The following is a 16,822-nucleotide window of genomic DNA, read 5'->3' on the forward strand; positions in this document are numbered from 1 at the left end:
AAGCAGGCATTATGTTATTTTTGTCATTAAGAAAGTTCGTCCTTGAAAGGTAGAGATAAATCCGAACAAAATCACATAACCCAATGTCGTCATCATCCTTCTTCTCAGATGAAGGTGATGAAGGGAGATGAGCAAAGGGAGAAAAAAAAAAGTGAGAATGAAGAATGAAAAAATGACAAGGGTAAAATTGTAAATAACGTATATGAAAGAGTAAAATTCGTATGTGAAAAAGCAATACCCACTTTTATTGTCTGTCATGACCTTTTATTACTCTCTTTTGTTTATGAAGGGCCTATTATCTAAGAATTTCGTCGAAAGTTATAACTTTAAGAATTTATTGGTAGAATAATAAGAAGAATAGTTATATGTAAGCTTAATTAGCATATAGGTACTTGGGTTCGAACCCAAGCAAGGACATAAATCATTTTAACCATTTTTACTTGTTGGAATTTTTGTTTTCTTTGGGTTTTATACTTTATAAACCCGTAGTTTCTATAAGATACGGAATTTTTTTTTGTACTTTATTGTTTGCCATGACCTTTTATTACTCTCTTTTGTTTATGAAGCGCCTATTATCTAAAAATTTCGTCGAAACTATTAATTTTAAGAATTTATCGGTAGAATAATAAGAAGAATAGTTATATGTAAGCTTAATTAGCATATAGGTACTTCCATACTTGGGTACTATAATGTCGATAAAGTGTAAATAACCTAAATTTAAAATTATTGGCTCGTAATAATTTTAAACCTCTTTAAATAGCGTCTCGAAATAAAAAAAATGTATGAGTAAGCAAAATTTTCTATCCCCACCGTACATTTGATTCCTGGATCCGCCCCTGGATTCGATTGACCCGACCTGAAAAGGCTGACCCCGAAATTGACCCGAACGCAACTCTTAACTTTGACCCGAAACCCGAATTGACCCGACCCGAACTTTGTTGAACCGGAAATGACCCGATCGGAAACCACCCGACCCGAAAACGACCCGACAAAACACAACTCTAATTGAATAAAAAAAAAAACTTAAAATGACTGATTTAAAAGCACACTTAATATTGTTAATGTTAAAAATAAAGAATCAATTATTAAAACTAAACAAAAAATGGGTAATAATACTAAACGTACTTTTTTCTGTCTTAATCGTTGACCCGAAATTGTCCCGAATCCGAAATAACCCGACCCGTTTTAACTCGAAAATGACCCGACCAACATACCCGAAACCCGATCCGACTCGAAATAACCCGATAATATGAGAGACCTGTCTAACCCGACCCGAATTGGCCCGACCAGAACCCGACCCGTTGACCCATTTTGCCAGGTCTACTTGATACCGAATTTTAGCTGGTATTTTATGTAAATTGCCGGTATGTACTTTTGGTTGTAATTTTGGGGTTTAACTTGCTTTACAATTGCAACTTTGTAAACACTTGTAATTTCGGCTTTTAGTTGTATTTTTTAACACAAATTCTCATTATACACGAACACTATTCGTCTATAATGAAAGATGGACCAAATACAATACCACTTTTCTAATAGGACAAACAACGTGGAGTGGTGGGGCAAAAAATGTCACCACTTTCATTGTATTTGACCCGTCTATAGCAATAGACGGATATAGCCGTTTATATCAAGACTAATTGATTTTTTAAATGGAAACTCGGATTCCATCTTTACCACACCAAGACAAAAAAGGAGAGACAAATGCAAGACATAGGATTATACATTCAGTTGTACCATAAACATTGTACAACCAAGGTATAAGAATTCGAGCTTATATGTATTCTTTCTGAGCTAATTCAAAGGTCATGTTTTTAATGTGTAAATTGATGAACTCAATTCTTTATAATAAAGCTCATATTCTTTAACATAAAGCTTGAATATTTTATCACAAAGCTCAGATTTTACACCGTACAACATATACAACTGGTTGTATAGTTCATGAATTGAATGCAAGACAAGGGAACAATTGCAAATTTAATAAAATAAGTAAAAGGAAGATTTGAAACCTTGGAAGGCAACAAACAAGAGCCAAAATGAAGAATTGAAAACTCGTTTCACAGGGGTCGACTTCAAACGGTTATATCTCGAGTTCTAGAGCTTCTATTGACGCAAGACGAATTGAAGGTGAAAGCTTATGTTCTTAGCTTTCCAAAGATAGGTCGCATGTCTTATTTGGCCAAGAAATGAGGGATATATGGCTTTTGCAAAATTGTGCTGCAGACTGAAACCACAACTTGCGGCTCTCACTACAACTTGCGGTTTTCCCCTGATCTTTACAACGAGTTTTCCTTTGTTCTTAATTCGAAGACCCATATATTTTATGTCCTAAAAAGGAGACTCAAGGGTATAAATACCCACATGTTTTGAGATCTAAATCTCACCTCCTTACTCACCATCTTTTCATCATTTTAGAAGTTGTTCTTATATAATTAAAAACCTAATTACCTCTCCATTTTCATGTTAATCTTTCACACGAATCGAGTTTTACTTGGATTATGTAACTAACTTCCCATTCTTGATGTGATTTATCTTTAGTCCTATTTCTAAGCATCGTAAGAACCTTAATCCAATAAGTTAGTCCAACGGATACTTTTATGTAGCCATTACGGCCATTAGGGGTATATTGTGCATTTTCTCTAACCGCAGGGGTATTTGGTGCATGTAATAGTTAGTTGTAGTTAGTTGTACAGCTTCAAAAAGTAGTTACTCTTACTATTTTTATTGTATTTCCTCAGCACCAAAAAAAAAGTCAACAATCCATTTGGCATGTAGACATAAAAGCTCTTGAAAATGAAATACAGAGCATCATCTCATCATCTCACTCTTTGTACGTTCCACTTATTGCATCCACAGAAAACAGGGTGATATGTACAATCTGCAGAACTGTTTTAGTCGGGTACCGTCTTATTCAAGGACATGTATTTTATCAAACGGCGTATTATCTACACAAACGTATGGATCTATACTGTCTTCACCACCCCTTTTGCTTATGCTTTCTCGAGGAAGCTTCGTAATTTTGTATGCCCTTGGTATCGAATCTTTGATGACCAAATCTAGAATACCCGGCAGAGCAGTATGACTAGTATTACAACTGAACAGCCCAACGCCTGCAATCAGCAGTAAATTATCAGTACAAACAAAATACAAACAATTGTTTTCGAGCCAAAATATGACAATGACAGACGCAAGGAAAAACACATTAACTGAATTCGAAGGTAAAAACATACTGCAATAGCAGAAGCAGCGAGACCAGCTCGTTCTCTTGGGTCTTTACGATAGTAGCTTCCGAGATATAGAAATGCAGCATAAAACCACATCACAGGACACACAAAACCTAACAGAAAACTGTAGAGAGCGGAATTATTAGAAGGATTCAGTGAAGATGATACTTAATAGCAAAAACCTGTGAAAAAACTACAAAACTTACGAGAACCACCCAAGCCCGCAGCCAAAGCAAGGGAGAGGCTTATCGTAGATTCCCGCTTGGTAGTCCTCTACGTCTTTGATCAAAGAATATTTGGCTTTTCCATGTCCTGTAACATCCTTTATCTGCCCTACAAAAACATAAATTTGACTCTCAGAGAGATATCGATAATGTTTCCTTTGCATACACAAAACTAAATAATCACAGTAAAATTTAGGTGAGTGCAAAATTACAAAAGTCTTTTACTACAAAATGGTGGTAGTTCCAACATATATTATGATTGAGAACTAAAGTTATCCGCTACTGTTTCCTAGGCAACATAAATTATTTGTTCGTAAGATGGGTCTGGGGTTGAATGCCTAACATTAAGTTTGAAACATTCGGCACTCAACCAACGAGTCAGCAGGGCCGCAAGGGCCATGTGCTAGTTTATGCACTGAATTGCATATGAACTTCCAATGTTTGATCCCTACCCAACTGGGAAGAGGGTGGCAGTCTAGTAAGGGTTCTCAACCACTGCCGTGCTTTAAATAAGTAAACTACAAAAGTAGCTCGGCTCAGCTGTGTAACTCAGTAGGAACTGTTTAATGACCTATCATTATAGCCAATTCTTTGTACAGGCTGTTGCTTTCTCGAGGAGACGAGAATTCCTGGACTTGAACTAGGAAGGACAAATTTAGAACTTTGCAATATTCACATTTTTTCCCCTTCTTACTTCTCCTTTCAGCCTAAATCTCTCTTGTTTCCCACACCCCACCGAAATTCATGGCTCCGCCATTATGCCTAACTATACATGAAAGCCTATCTTAAAGCTTATGTTGAGTACAAAACTTATGACACTGAGCTCAATATATCAATACCCATTTTGAATTTGGATGGTTACCTTTAAATACTTGGAAATATTGAGACGTTGGTCTCAAAATATCTAAATGTGTATTTGATACCGATTTCTTCAACGAAGCATCTTCCTTTAAGGACTCTAAATCTTCAATATTGGTACCTGCTGAGCCAACCAAATACACAATCATTATCTTAGGAGAGGAGGAAAAAATCTTAAGCTCATCAATTTCAATTCGCATTTGAGGCCCGCGGAAATATATATGTCTATAATTTACAAAAATCTCAGACCCGCAGAAATGAGAGTACGATGCACGTATTTATGTTGAAAGCTTAACAGCTCCTCTCGAGTACAGTGTAGAAACTGAAATTTCACAAATTCTATGCTGTTTAACAAAACAGGCAAACGTCGATATACAGAATACAGACTAGCTAGAAAACTACACTTGCAACCTATCTGTAAACCAAATTGATGCATGCTTAACTTTGCACAAAAATCAGTTGCTGATGTTTTATTTTCAATAAAATCTTAGTGTAAACTGTAAAAAAACGCTATTGTCATTCCATACTATTGTCATACTAACTTGGCACATTTTTTAATTTTCTTAGTCCAACATTTGGTAACAGCCTCTTTGTGTTGCAAACGCAGGGGTAAGGGCAGTTCGCAGAAGCTATTGAGGCCTGAGGTAATGTTGTTGTTGTAGTAGTCGGACATTGGGACTAAAATTGATTGAAGAAAAAAGAACAAATACAAGGGAGAATCAGTACTCTTGTCCATTATCAACGGTGACATCCAGTAAACGCTGAGAAAAACGCAGTGCACCACAATAGCCTGGTCTCTGCCTGGAAAAAAAAAATCGCATAAACTAGGCGCATATCATCTATATCACAGTACATATCACAATTCAAGACTCAGAATCTAAAATTCGAGCTTTTAGAAGGTTGCTAAACATATGTAGATGTAACAATGACATCCTCACAGTAATTTTAATACAAAATACTGAAAGACATATCCATAAACAAAAAAGGGATTCAAATTTTCCAAATACTGTTAATAAATGCACACAACAATGTCCTTCACTGGGCATCTGCAAATTCATATCCTAGTTATTAGCAAATTACAGTTATACCCTCGTACGACATGGAGTCTAAACTCCATTCCTAAATCTATCAGGGCTAGCCTCACGCCAACTGTAGCAAAATGAACAGCAAAATATTCTGATAGAAATGAACTTCAGACGTTCAGATCTGCACTGATTTATGTCCTAATAAGTAAGACAACCAAATGATTGAAAGGCGAAAGGAGCATTTTCAGAACTTTCTGTTTGTTCAAAATATCAGTTTATAATCTTCTTCATCTAATCAAGTAGACATTGCCGCTTGACAAAGCTTTTATCTACGTAAATGGCAAATGCCATGGTTTAAACCAGGGGCCACTGGTAGACCTAGGACAATTTGTTTATGGGTTCTGTTGAAATTCGTCATCATAATCATCATACAAATATTGTACAGAATAGAATTTAATTCTTTTTTTTAACATCAAAATTGGACGAAATGCACGAAGAATTGTTGACAGTTCCCTCAAACCTTGTATAGTCTATAAATGATCTGCCCGGACAACACATATATTTCCTTCCCATTTCCCTATTCCTTTTTCTCTCATTTTATTTTGTGTATGCAACACACCTTATTGACAGTTTCAATGAAATGGAAGAATTCAAATCTTAGATCAAAACACGATGTATGGGTGATATGAACTATCAAGTCTATGAACTGCCTAAACAAGATGATTCATATCAGCCGACCCTAAATCATGTACGGATTAGGTGGTGTAAGCTTGTAAAGTGAAAATAGAAACAAAAGGAGACTCGAACTGATGATCTGCTAGGAAAACTAATGACAGCTATCTAGTAATTAATTAAGTAGAATTATCCCACATACATAATCACCATATATCAAGATTAAAAATCGTTTGAAGATTTCATCAAGATCAATTCTTTATCATAATTTCTCCATAGTTTACCAAATTTCCATAATTCAACAAACAATCAATCAACCCACCTAACAGCTCATAATCAGCAAACCCTTAAAACTAACAGATTATTAGTTAAATACATAAAACGGTTTTTCTAACATGCGTACTTTTTGATATAAAAGAGAGATATGACAAGATTAACATATAAAATCATATATTCTCAATTTATCAGAATAGACTTTGGGGACACACGTTAGAAAATCCGATATATAAAACAGTGAAATTAATCAAGGGAAGTAGAAGAATTACCTTGAAAGTTTAGATTAGATTGTGATAAAATGAGTAGTGAAGAAAAATCAACGAGGATTTGGAGAAGTCTACGGGAAAGCAAAGTGATTAAAAGTGAGGAAATAAAGAAGCGGGAAGGTGGGAATGCAATGCAAGTAGTAACCAACATTGACATTTCCACAAGCACAAGCTATGAGTGTATTGACTCTTTCTCTTTTCTTCTCTTTTTGGTTTTCTAATTATCACATCGTCATGGACGAGACGATTTAATGGAAAGACTACCGTGTAAGACGCTCTCATTTCGTATAGACAATTCTTTTGGTACATGAAATGCTAATACATGGTTTTCAATACAAAAGGATTGGTAATTTGTGTAATAAAAGAAGTGGTTCAGTTTAAAATAATCTTATGGTATGTGAAAAAACTGTTGGGTTTGTGCCTTGATTCTGTTAGTCGTTGCTTCGAACGACTATGCAGGGGTCTTGCTGACTGGTCAGCGAGTCCGGATCCAGGGGCGAAGCGCCCTGGTTTAGGGGTTCGGAGGCAATCCCGAAACTTAAACGGTATCCGTATCTGTTATTGGGATAGGTCTGTCTTGGGACTTTATTATGTCTTAGAGAGTATTATATATAAACTCTCTAAGCCTCTACCTAGCAGTCATGCTTATCATATCGTCTGAATCTATAATCTAAAAACTCCTCACATATTAATAAAACTCTCTCCCTTCTGCCCTGTGGACGTAGCTAACACACCGTTAGTGAACCACGTAAATCTGTGTGTTTTGTCTTTATTGTTCTCTATTTGTTCTTTCTTACTTCTGTTACAACAAAAACAATTTGTAAAAGTAAGGCAATGTTTAAACGGGCAATTTTATTATCCTTTTTTCTAGACGGGATGATTTAATAAAAAAATGATCAACTAATTTAGAGAATGGGTCGATGCTATTGTAAAGAAGAAAATGGTAGGGAGTAGTACTATAAAAATAATCCATTTTACAATAAACTTGTTTAATAAAAGAAGTGGAACAATAACTTGAAATTAAATTAAAAAGGAAAAAATATATCCACAAATGGTCTCCTCCTCTCTATGGTTTTTGCGCCAAAACAAAAGGTAAATAAATGACCAGAACGGGAGACTAACATTTAAAAGGGGTGTCTTTGTAGAAATGGCTAGCTTCCACTAGAACGAGGAAAAAGCAACCGATAATGCCATTTCAATCGAGTCAGATTTATAAGGAATAAGAGTTAGCTCAAGTGGTAAGAGTTCTCTTATCTCAACCATGAAGTTAGATGGTTCGATTCTCACCCGCGACATTATGAGCTCATTTGAATTAAAAAAAATCGAGTCAAATTTATTAGATAAATCGCTGCAAATGGTTACACATTCGCTATCAAAAGCCACGGTCAAAAACTTGCAGTGCTATTAATAATTACACAAAAAATCATCTCTTTTTCTCCTCATATTTGAACTTGGAGATGTGTCAAAAACACAAAAAACCACAAGAATCGCTATTATCGTGGATTCATTTAAAGTTTTCAACCTAATTAACAGTGCATGTTGATTCGACGACTGAGACATATCAATCCTAATCTAACTGTTGCTTGCTTTTACTTTTCTTCATCTTCGCCTTAAATCGTGATTTGACCATTAAGGTTTGCACTGTATTTGCGAAATTCCCTACCGCCATCAGGAGGAGGAGAAACCCACAAAAGACAACCTGCCAATAAAATGCACTGATCGTTATTCTTCTGATGGCGTAAGGACCAGTTAGGCCAAAGCTCATTGTTGAAGCAAGTCGTCTTACACCCGGAAGAAAAAGAAAAAGAAATAAATAAATAACACTGCACTCACCTGCCATTCAGATACGACACCAGTAAATGCTGTTCGGATCAACAGCAATCCCACATACGCCTCAAAACCCTGAAAAGGTCGCAAGAATGCACACATTAAGTATACCTTACAATAATCATCATTTTCACACGCTTTACTGCTACACCCAATATTCACCCCCTCACGAGTCACGAGACTGCCTTTTAAATCCAACAGAACTCCACTATCTAAAAGGAGCTAAAGAAAACGGGAAAAGAGAAAGGGGAAAAAAAAACATGAATAGATCTACTGAAAAAGAACACCTATTTATACTCCTAGGTAAGTCAACCTGTTTTGATGATCTACTGATCTTACAATATCACCTCACCTCTATTTATAAAAAATGTGCCTCGAGCGCACTTAAACTCAAGGTTCAGTGAGACACTATAGCCAAAACACCTTCAAGGTGCACCACATAAGGTGGAGCGAGCAATGAGCACTGATATACAAATTCTATATTTTTTTCCTTCTAGTTCTGTCATTTTGCCCTTCCTTTGCCCGTCATCTATATCTTACATAATGCACAATTTTGCGCCTTGTTGCCATGGGCTTTCTTCGCAAGAGGCACCTCGCGCCCTTTAATTAAGCCAGACCCATACGGAGGAACCCCCCTCACTCGCAACTTTCATACATTGATCTCCAAAACCTGGAAAATGGCGCAAGTCGCAACCTGTAATTTGGGAGAGAGTGCGAGACATACAAAGGCATTATGCTCTTCTTTCCTCACCTTCTTTCCACTAACATTCCCTTTCTCCCAATTCCAAGTCCACCTCTCTCCCCTTCCCCCTCTCCCTCCCGTCCCACGAATTTGGGCAAGGGATATGAAGAAAATAACTCCCTTCTTACCTCTCCTCCTCTCCCATTGTGTTCCCTCCCTCTGCTTTCCCTCCTATTTGTAAATCCAAGAACTCAACAGCCACCAGATATGGCACTATCTCTGTAATATCATAGTCTCACTATGTGATCATCTGTGTTTGTAAGATAACAGCATGAGGTTCGACAAGTTATGTACTATTTTTTTTATCCTAAAAAGCTTTAAAGGTCTCAAAGCGCAAAGCCACGATCACTCTATATGATATACAGCAACTTGTAAAGCAGGCAAAAATGGTGCAAGATATCTCAATGAAAGTTGTAGCGTGTAGAGCAACCACATATACCTGCAAAATGAAAAGTATAGGCAAGAGCAGCCGAAGCTGGCCATGCACTCCAGCTGTTTCTCCCCAGACAACATCCATTCGTTTTGCCTGAAATGAATCAAAATTTGAAAAAATGAGTTTGCCACAAGCCCACAAATGGGAAGATAAATATAGGAATAACTGATTAAGAGCTATCTTTTCTCTCCCTTCATTTTCACCCTAGATTTGTATGAAATTAGAACATTTATTTACGGCTTGGAAAAAGAGGGAGTCAGCTTATTTAGAGAAACTGAATTCAAGAATGTGGAGTGTATTCATATTTTTTTTCACCATAGGCACAATAATTCTGGCACTAAAGGCTATAGTGATAAGATGTCAGAAGTTAGAAAGAAACTAGTAGGTGGCGCTAAAACAATATTAATAACTTTATACAGAGTACTAAAGACAGAAAAATGATGGTCCTTTTTGGACTCTAATAGTTCTCCAGAATCTGACAAGAAAATTATACTCACTGACCCCGGGTAACCGTAACGATGAGACCTTCTAGGAACATTCTACCCCCTTACATCTTGCTTGTTCATTTGATCAATGTATACAGTATTATACAAATAAAATCAAGAGCCATACTTTTTAACTTGATTGTAGGATATACCATTCAGATGGATTCTATTTCTTTCTCTCTAATATTCATTCAACGCATATTTACTTAAGCCACACTCTTTGAATTTAACCTGAAGTAGATATCTCCATTAGACATTAGTGACACCACGACAAAATCCAACTGCAGCATTAGAGATGCAATACATGTCTATGTTTTATGCCAACTATCCAACCATCCTGGAACCAAGAGGAACAATCATATACTCCCACAATTAACATGACTTCACTACATTTTCTTTTTTGAATGTGCAAATCAATTCACTGCATTTCCACTTTTGGCTAAGAATAACGGAAAAACAAACCAGCCACAATTTCATTCAAAGCTTCCAGCAAATCTTTTTTCAAGGGTTAGAGCATATTATTCAGAAAGAAACATAGACCTTTCCAAGTGCAATGCGTGTGTATAATCTCTGCCGTTGATATCGATTTTGCAATAGCATTGCGAATCCTTGCATTGCCGCCCATATTAGAAATAGTTTCACCCCTTTCTGCACATCATTGAAAGATGAGTTACAACACTTAAGAAGCAAGTCTAGAGAATAATCCAGACATTGTGAATACTAAAGAAACCTCGAATAAAAAAAATATAAAAATATAACCAGACGGCCTTGTGCGTAAATCTGCTATGTCATTGTTTTCAGCTTCTACTTAGCTTGTGCTTTATACTTCCTATCTTCAAGCCATTTCACATTTTCACTACACTACTCAAAATTCTCACCATACGTTAACAAATGTAATAAAGTGGGACACACGGAGGAAATATGTTATCTTGCAAGTTGCATTTATATCTCCGCTCTATAAACATGTTTATATGCCAAGTCGACATCATACTCTTTGTTTTTATCTATACTACTAAGACACTAGTTGCATATGTTGCGTAAAGCGAAGCTTGTGGACACTGCTTGGATTGCCAAGTTCATAATCAGCAAGTTTCTAACTAATACTCCTTTATTGTAATATGCATGACCATAAAGGTGAAAGCCTTTTCTGCTAATAATTACAACGATTCAATAGAAGAAATTAATGCGTTTAGTTTTCTACAACAACAACATCAGAGCCTTAATCCCAAAATGATTTGGGGTCAGCTGACATGAATCATCTTTTAAAACCGTCCATGGGTGAACGCACACCTCAAAAATGCGAAAAATTTAGTTTTCTACACATATGTTAAATTAAAACCTTAAATTTGGATACATATTATTAAAGCTGTGACTGCAATGGTCGAGTTCAATTATGACATTTTTCAATTAATTATTTGAGAGTTCTTTTCTTGGTCCTTTATTCTACTCTCAATTCTCTCAAACCGATATCGTAACTTTCTCAACATTTCCATCTTATCCTCTAGGTTAGAACTTTGGTAACATACAAACCGTCTAGTCTAGTTCATTAGAGAGTCATGTAGGATAGCATAGGATTGCAATCTCTTTCTCACGGAGATAATGCTTACCAAAAGGTGATAACTCTGTTAAGTAATTTACGTACAATACATTAGTATCGTTTCGACCCATTATATTATTTTATTACTGCCAAGTAATGAGCTCTTCTACATTTAACAATATGCTTACAGTCATTTAGAAAATAAGTGAAAAGAAGAACAAACTACTCCGTGTGAACACCACAATGACCTATGACTGACCCTTTACAAATCTCACAATCCCTGGCAATCTTCACCGGATAAGAGTGCTTTTGATGAGCTGTTTTACAAGTATTACTGTCGATGTTAGAAGACAAGCAGCGGGGACACGTGGTACCAGTATAAAACAGTCTCCTGTTTATTAATATAAAGCTTATGTCAAGAGCTCAATCACTCGTTATATTAATCAAATTATGCTTACCAGCTTATGTGCTATTGGCAACATGCATATTGCAGCTAATATTTCTTTCCTTGGTATTCTAATTTAAATTGCAGCCTATTGTCCCCATTTGACTTTGGTGATCAACTGCTGTCAGCTTTGAACACCAATTCCTCCAATATGTGTAGAGATTAGTGAATGTAATCATATTTGATTATGAGAACAACTTTTTCATATTATCAATTTTAGAAAATAGTAACTATTGTATATTGTAATAAATGTAGTCAAACTCAAAATAGTTTGACCATCAAAGTTTTATAAGACAGATACTAGTAATATTTGTCTCTACAGTTTAACCTAATTTCTACCACGAGGCTTGAACAAAGTTGCGCTAACCTGTTGTCCTCCAAAGTTGACTGATTTCTGTCAAACTAAGGGGAGGCGATCAACTGATCAACTCATGCTAATTGGGATATAATTGCTACAAGAAACTTGGTGCGAATAGAAGGTTACATATACAGAAGCAACATAAGTCCTAGGCCCTGTTCTTTTGGACTCAACGGTCTGAACTAAGAGGACCTAACCTGTACTGAAGTGAAGAGTAAAATGAAATGAACTTAGCTTAACTTAACTAAACTTACTGGAACCGAACTGAGCTTAGGAAACCTTAATATAAGTCTAAAAGAACAAGGTCTTTAATATCGTTGCAATAAGTAGAAATGCATGTTTCAACACCAAATTTCTTAATCAATGTCAAGGTATTACAAAAAGCTAGTTGAACGATTATGGTCCATTTTGCCAGCATATTTATTTTCCGTCTTGAGGTATAAACAAATATTGCGAGAAGATTCCACATAACGAGATAACAAGATTATGGTAACTGCGAACTTTAGCCAATCCGTAAGCTTTTTAAGCTTCAGGGTGAACCCAATAAAATATCGGTAAGTACGCTATCCATTAAGACTTCAGCACTTCAAAGTGAAGGGTCTAAATTATTATATCAGTTTCTAGGAAAACAACCGCTGCCACTCAAGAACATATCTCAACCAAAGCTGTATCCCTTTCCAAAATTCTAAGGCCATGTTCAGAAATCAGCATTGGAAGTTGAAAGGCCGAAGAAGAAAAATAAGTTACAACATTTTGGTTGGGAGAACTCGTGGAACCAAGTAAAGTAGTTAACTTCCATTAAAGATTGAGTAAGGGAAGTGAGAGTTTGTAGATCGGACAAGGCCTTCATTCTTTTACCACTATGTGGCAAAGAGCCAAAGACCACTGTCATAAATGTATGCCATACACACAGATATTGCAAAAAGTTACCTGCTTCTGAGAACAATCAGGCTGGCCTCTTATTTCCCATGTTAAGCTCACAATGGCCATTACCATAGCACAGTAGTGATGATATATCCACCTGCAGAAATTAAGCAAAGTCATTATTACTCATTCAAATTTGCATTATATATGAACCAATGACTGACTATCCAACTATCTGACTGAACAGCGATAGAAAATTAGTTGGAATCTGGCAGTAGGCAGTAAGAAGCCATAATATACCGGATCTGTAGGCATTTTCCTCCTTTACTGACTTCAATGTAGGACAAGTTTCTATCTATAATGTCTTTGGTTTTTTCCTAGGACCTGAGTACCTTATATAGTACAAGCGCTTAGGTATGCAGCCATCCAAGAGAGGCTTGTTTCAAATAATCTCATCATCATCTTGAAAATCAAATAGTGAAATTTTAAGAACAAAATGCCATGCACATCAGGCAAGATTCTTTCCTCTCCATAGTGGTAGTAACACATCCACAATCAATCTAACCTTACACACGTGCCCCTATGTGAGACAAGGGGAATAGGTGTACAAAATGAAGGCAGCCTAGCACGTAGCAAAATCACGCAAAAGCAATGGTGAAACATTCTGGAAAGTCAAGTTCCATGTTACATCCTTAAGACTAGAACATAGCAAAATCAAGCGAAGAAATGGTGAAACATTATGGAAACTCAAAATGCCATATTACATCCCAAATACAAAGACTGAGAGTAAGCACCAGCGGGAGAAAAGGCACACTTTTGTTGATACTAAAAGATACTCCCTCTGTCCTGATCACTTGTTGTCCTATTCCATTTTGGGGGTGTCACAGTCAATTATTGTTGTCCTTTCTATTTTAAGAATGAACTTGATGAGCAATTTGATCATTCACACATAATTTGGTCCACTTGTCATTTAGTAATTGGCCCCCTCTTCTTTCCTTGGTCTTTGTGCCAAAACCAAAGGACAACAATTGACCGGGACGGAGGGAGTAGTTCTTAAACAAAAAAACTGTTAATAACGATGAAACACCATGATGGATCAACAAAATGATATGGCATAAAAGGAGCAAAAAAATTACCAAGGACGGATATCACTGCCATTCACTCTCAAAATATTCTCTCTCAAAGCTAGCCCTGTGTAAAGGAATAATAGCCAAGCCTGACCAAGACAGATAAAAGTTCATTCATTGGCTGACAGAAGAACTGCAATTAAGTTACAAGGGTATAGCAATATGTAGCACAAACCTCGTATAGCTGTACGGGAAATGCTGGCATGCAGCCATTCCATATCCAAACCCTCATAAGCAATAGCATCGAAGGAAAGAGAAGAAACAACAAAGCAGTTCTGTCCTGTTCAAAAGTAAGTGGAACAGATTCAAAGGCCGACATATGGTGAATGAAACGAAAAACAAAAAAGTAAAAGATGATTCCCTAGCATCAACAGAAAGAAGAGAAACAATCAGTCAGTTCTATCCTGCTTAAAATCAAAATCAAGTAGAACAAGTTCGAAGCATAGCAAACCAACATTCAAGTGAAATCAATATTCCGTCTTAGTAGGCAAGTGATTGACCAAGTACTAATACAATAGGACAAGTTAACAAAAAAATCTTGGAACAGAATAGGCAAGAAAGAACAATAAAAGAAATGCAAGCTCCTTGGTATTCATTGCCCAAACGAAAATTTCCTTCTATCAAGTCAATGGCTTGATGACTCAACTACTGAATATGGCATCCGCATTGTCAAACAAAAAGCAAAAGTACAACATGACAACTGAAAGCAAAAGCTTTGACATGTCACTTGTGGAAAAGATGGTAAAAGGTTTTATCCACAACAAAAGGTAAATATACAGACATTAACTTTTCTTCTTCTCTAATTGCACCGTTCATGAATCATGGCGACCATTTCAACAGAGTTCATGTATGGCACTGTAGACGACTCCATTCATAAATCTATAGCGAGCTAATTTTTAACCCCCTCTCTCTTCCTTTCTCAGGATGAGCTACTTTTCTATAATTTAAAATACATGTGAAAGTGAGTAATGTACTAAGAAAATTACAAAAATGAAATTGCAAGCTAAACTGTTATCACAACTGTAGACTCTCAACTGAGCACAGCTCTTAAATAGATTACGGTCGCCAAATTAGGTGAGACACATTGGCCAAAAAAACCTCCCAACAACTCCTAATTTCATATTGTAGTCACACATGGAGATAAGTTCTCTACTTTCAAACAATATTAAGTGACAAATAAAAATCGCATCACCATCATTCATATAAATGCATGTTTGGGACATCAGACGACGGCCATTTAAAATCGAGTTCTAACAATCAACTAACAGAATGAAAAGGGTGAAACAAAACAAACAAAGAAACATAAAAGTCAGCATACTCTGTAACTGTTGTATTCCTCTTTAACCTTCAACTGCACATCTTTCCTCGTAGCTCGCACATTAATAGGGCCCAAAAACATCCTTAAAAAACGACCTGTATCATCATTATCATAATTACGCCGAAAAATACAATTAATCATCAAACTTAATCATACAATTAACAAAAGATTTGAACTTTATTGCAAAGACGACATACTCTCAGATTTTCCTGGAAGAAACGACGACGCATCACCATCAACTAGTATACATTTCGCTCTATTCAATTCATCTTCCAACTGCAAAACACAAACACAAACCCTAATTAGAACAAATCCACAAAAATCAATTAAATTAAACAAATGCCAATAACGCAACCTTTTCGGCGAGCTTAGGATCGATGCTATGATCGGAAATAACGGAAGAACGAAGCTTTTTAATGGCAGAATCGATTGAAAATGCTCGTTGTTTGATCATTTGTTCATCTTTAGAAGAATTAGAAATCAATGACGCTGCTTTTTCTTGCAATTCCTTCGCTTGCTCAACTAAATTCGCAACTTCTTCCTCGATTCTCGATTCCTGATGTTGATCCCCCATCAAAATCTCGCAAATTTTAACCAGCTGATGAAATTAATTTAGGGTCAGAAGTTTTGAGATTAAATTGGGATTATCAGTGTCGAATTGCATGAACTGAAATGCATGAAAACAGAAATTGGAGCTGAATCAATTGTAATGTGGAGAAATGGGGGAATTGAATTAAATGCAAGTGATTTTGGGAAAAGAGGGAGAATTAATTAAGAAGAGAAGAGATTTGTGATTTGTGATTTGTGATTTGTGATTTAGGGAAAAGAGATTAGGGATTGTGATTGGTGATGAAGATGAACAATTGAGAACCGCATGTGCAGTAGCTAGCAAGCAAGGATGCAATTGTTGTACTCGTACTGACGTACACTTGTACTCCGTACCGTAGTAGTAGCTTTGGTAGATTGTGTAGGGGTAGACTTGCTAAAAGCTTACCCAACCCGAAAAATCAATCGAAACCTGTCCGAAAAAATTGAATCTAAAAATGAACCGATCCAATAATTACCCGTACATTTGGAGTTAAGACCCATCAAACCTCTAAATGGTTAAATTTTTTAAAATTTGTATTTAAACCCAATCTATCTA

At 36.3% G+C, this 16,822-nt stretch overlaps 2 protein-coding genes across 6 annotated transcripts; both read right to left on the reverse strand.

The window, feature by feature from the left end:
- Positions 1–2,700: 2,700 nt before the first annotated feature.
- On the reverse strand, positions 2,701–6,847 carry LOC141592548 (uncharacterized). Of its 5 annotated transcripts, none has more exons than XM_074413278.1 (6): positions 6,439–6,847; positions 5,030–6,390; positions 4,308–4,424; positions 3,428–3,554; positions 3,228–3,345; positions 2,701–3,107 (listed from the first exon to the last, which is right to left on the reverse strand). In XM_074413278.1, exons 2-6 carry the CDS (start codon positions 5,052–5,054, stop codon positions 3,054–3,056), a joined length of 441 nt encoding a protein of 146 aa, XP_074269379.1. In that variant the 5' UTR covers positions 5,055–6,390; positions 6,439–6,847; the 3' UTR covers positions 2,701–3,053. The 5 variants fall into 5 exon arrangements, with proteins under 5 accessions (XP_074269379.1, XP_074269375.1, XP_074269376.1 ...); XM_074413274.1 differs by having other exon boundaries at positions 4,308–4,427; positions 5,030–5,104; positions 6,546–6,789; XM_074413275.1 differs by having other exon boundaries at positions 5,030–5,104; positions 6,546–6,788.
- Positions 6,848–7,854: 1,007 nt separating this feature from the next.
- Positions 7,855–16,618, reverse strand: LOC141592547 (uncharacterized). Its single transcript, XM_074413273.1, has 10 exons — positions 16,034–16,618; positions 15,876–15,954; positions 15,679–15,773; positions 14,536–14,640; positions 14,370–14,449; positions 13,300–13,390; positions 10,570–10,677; positions 9,551–9,637; positions 8,376–8,444; positions 7,855–8,241 (listed from the first exon to the last, which is right to left on the reverse strand). The coding sequence occupies exons 1-10, from the start codon at positions 16,250–16,252 to the stop codon at positions 8,110–8,112; spliced, it is 1,065 nt and encodes a 354-aa protein (XP_074269374.1). The 5' UTR covers positions 16,253–16,618; the 3' UTR covers positions 7,855–8,109.
- Between the last annotated feature and the right edge of the window lie 204 nt (positions 16,619–16,822).

The sequence above is a fragment of the Silene latifolia genome, chromosome 7, assembly GCF_048544455.1.
Source record: "Silene latifolia isolate original U9 population chromosome 7, ASM4854445v1, whole genome shotgun sequence".
NCBI lineage: Eukaryota > Viridiplantae > Streptophyta > Magnoliopsida > Caryophyllales > Caryophyllaceae > Silene > Silene latifolia.

What these genes read in the sequence shown, in the direction of transcription:
- LOC141592547 (XM_074413273.1), bottom strand. Translation starts at nt 16,252, where the DNA reads ATGGGGGATCAACATCAGGAATCGAGAATCGAGGAAGAAGTTGCGAAT. An exon ending in TTCCCGTACAGCTATACGAG is followed by an intron (nt 14,450 to 14,535) that starts GTTTGTGCTACA and finishes TGTCTTGGTCAG; the next exon opens with GCTTGGCTATTATTCCTTTA. An exon ending in GTGTCGTATCTGAATGGCAG is followed by an intron (nt 8,242 to 8,375) that starts GTGAGTGCAGTG and finishes TTTTATTGGCAG; the next exon opens with GTTGTCTTTTGTGGGTTTCT.
- LOC141592548 (XM_074413274.1), bottom strand. Translation starts at nt 6,699, where the DNA reads ATGTCAATGTTGGTTACTACTTGCATTGCATTCCCACCTTCCCGCTTC. An exon ending in ACCGTTGATAATGGACAAGA is followed by an intron (nt 4,428 to 5,029) that starts GTACTGATTCTC and finishes TGGTTGGCTCAG; the next exon opens with CAGGTACCAATATTGAAGAT. An exon ending in ATATTTCCAAGTATTTAAAG is followed by an intron (nt 3,555 to 4,307) that starts GTAACCATCCAA and finishes ATGTTTTTGTAG; the next exon opens with GGCAGATAAAGGATGTTACA.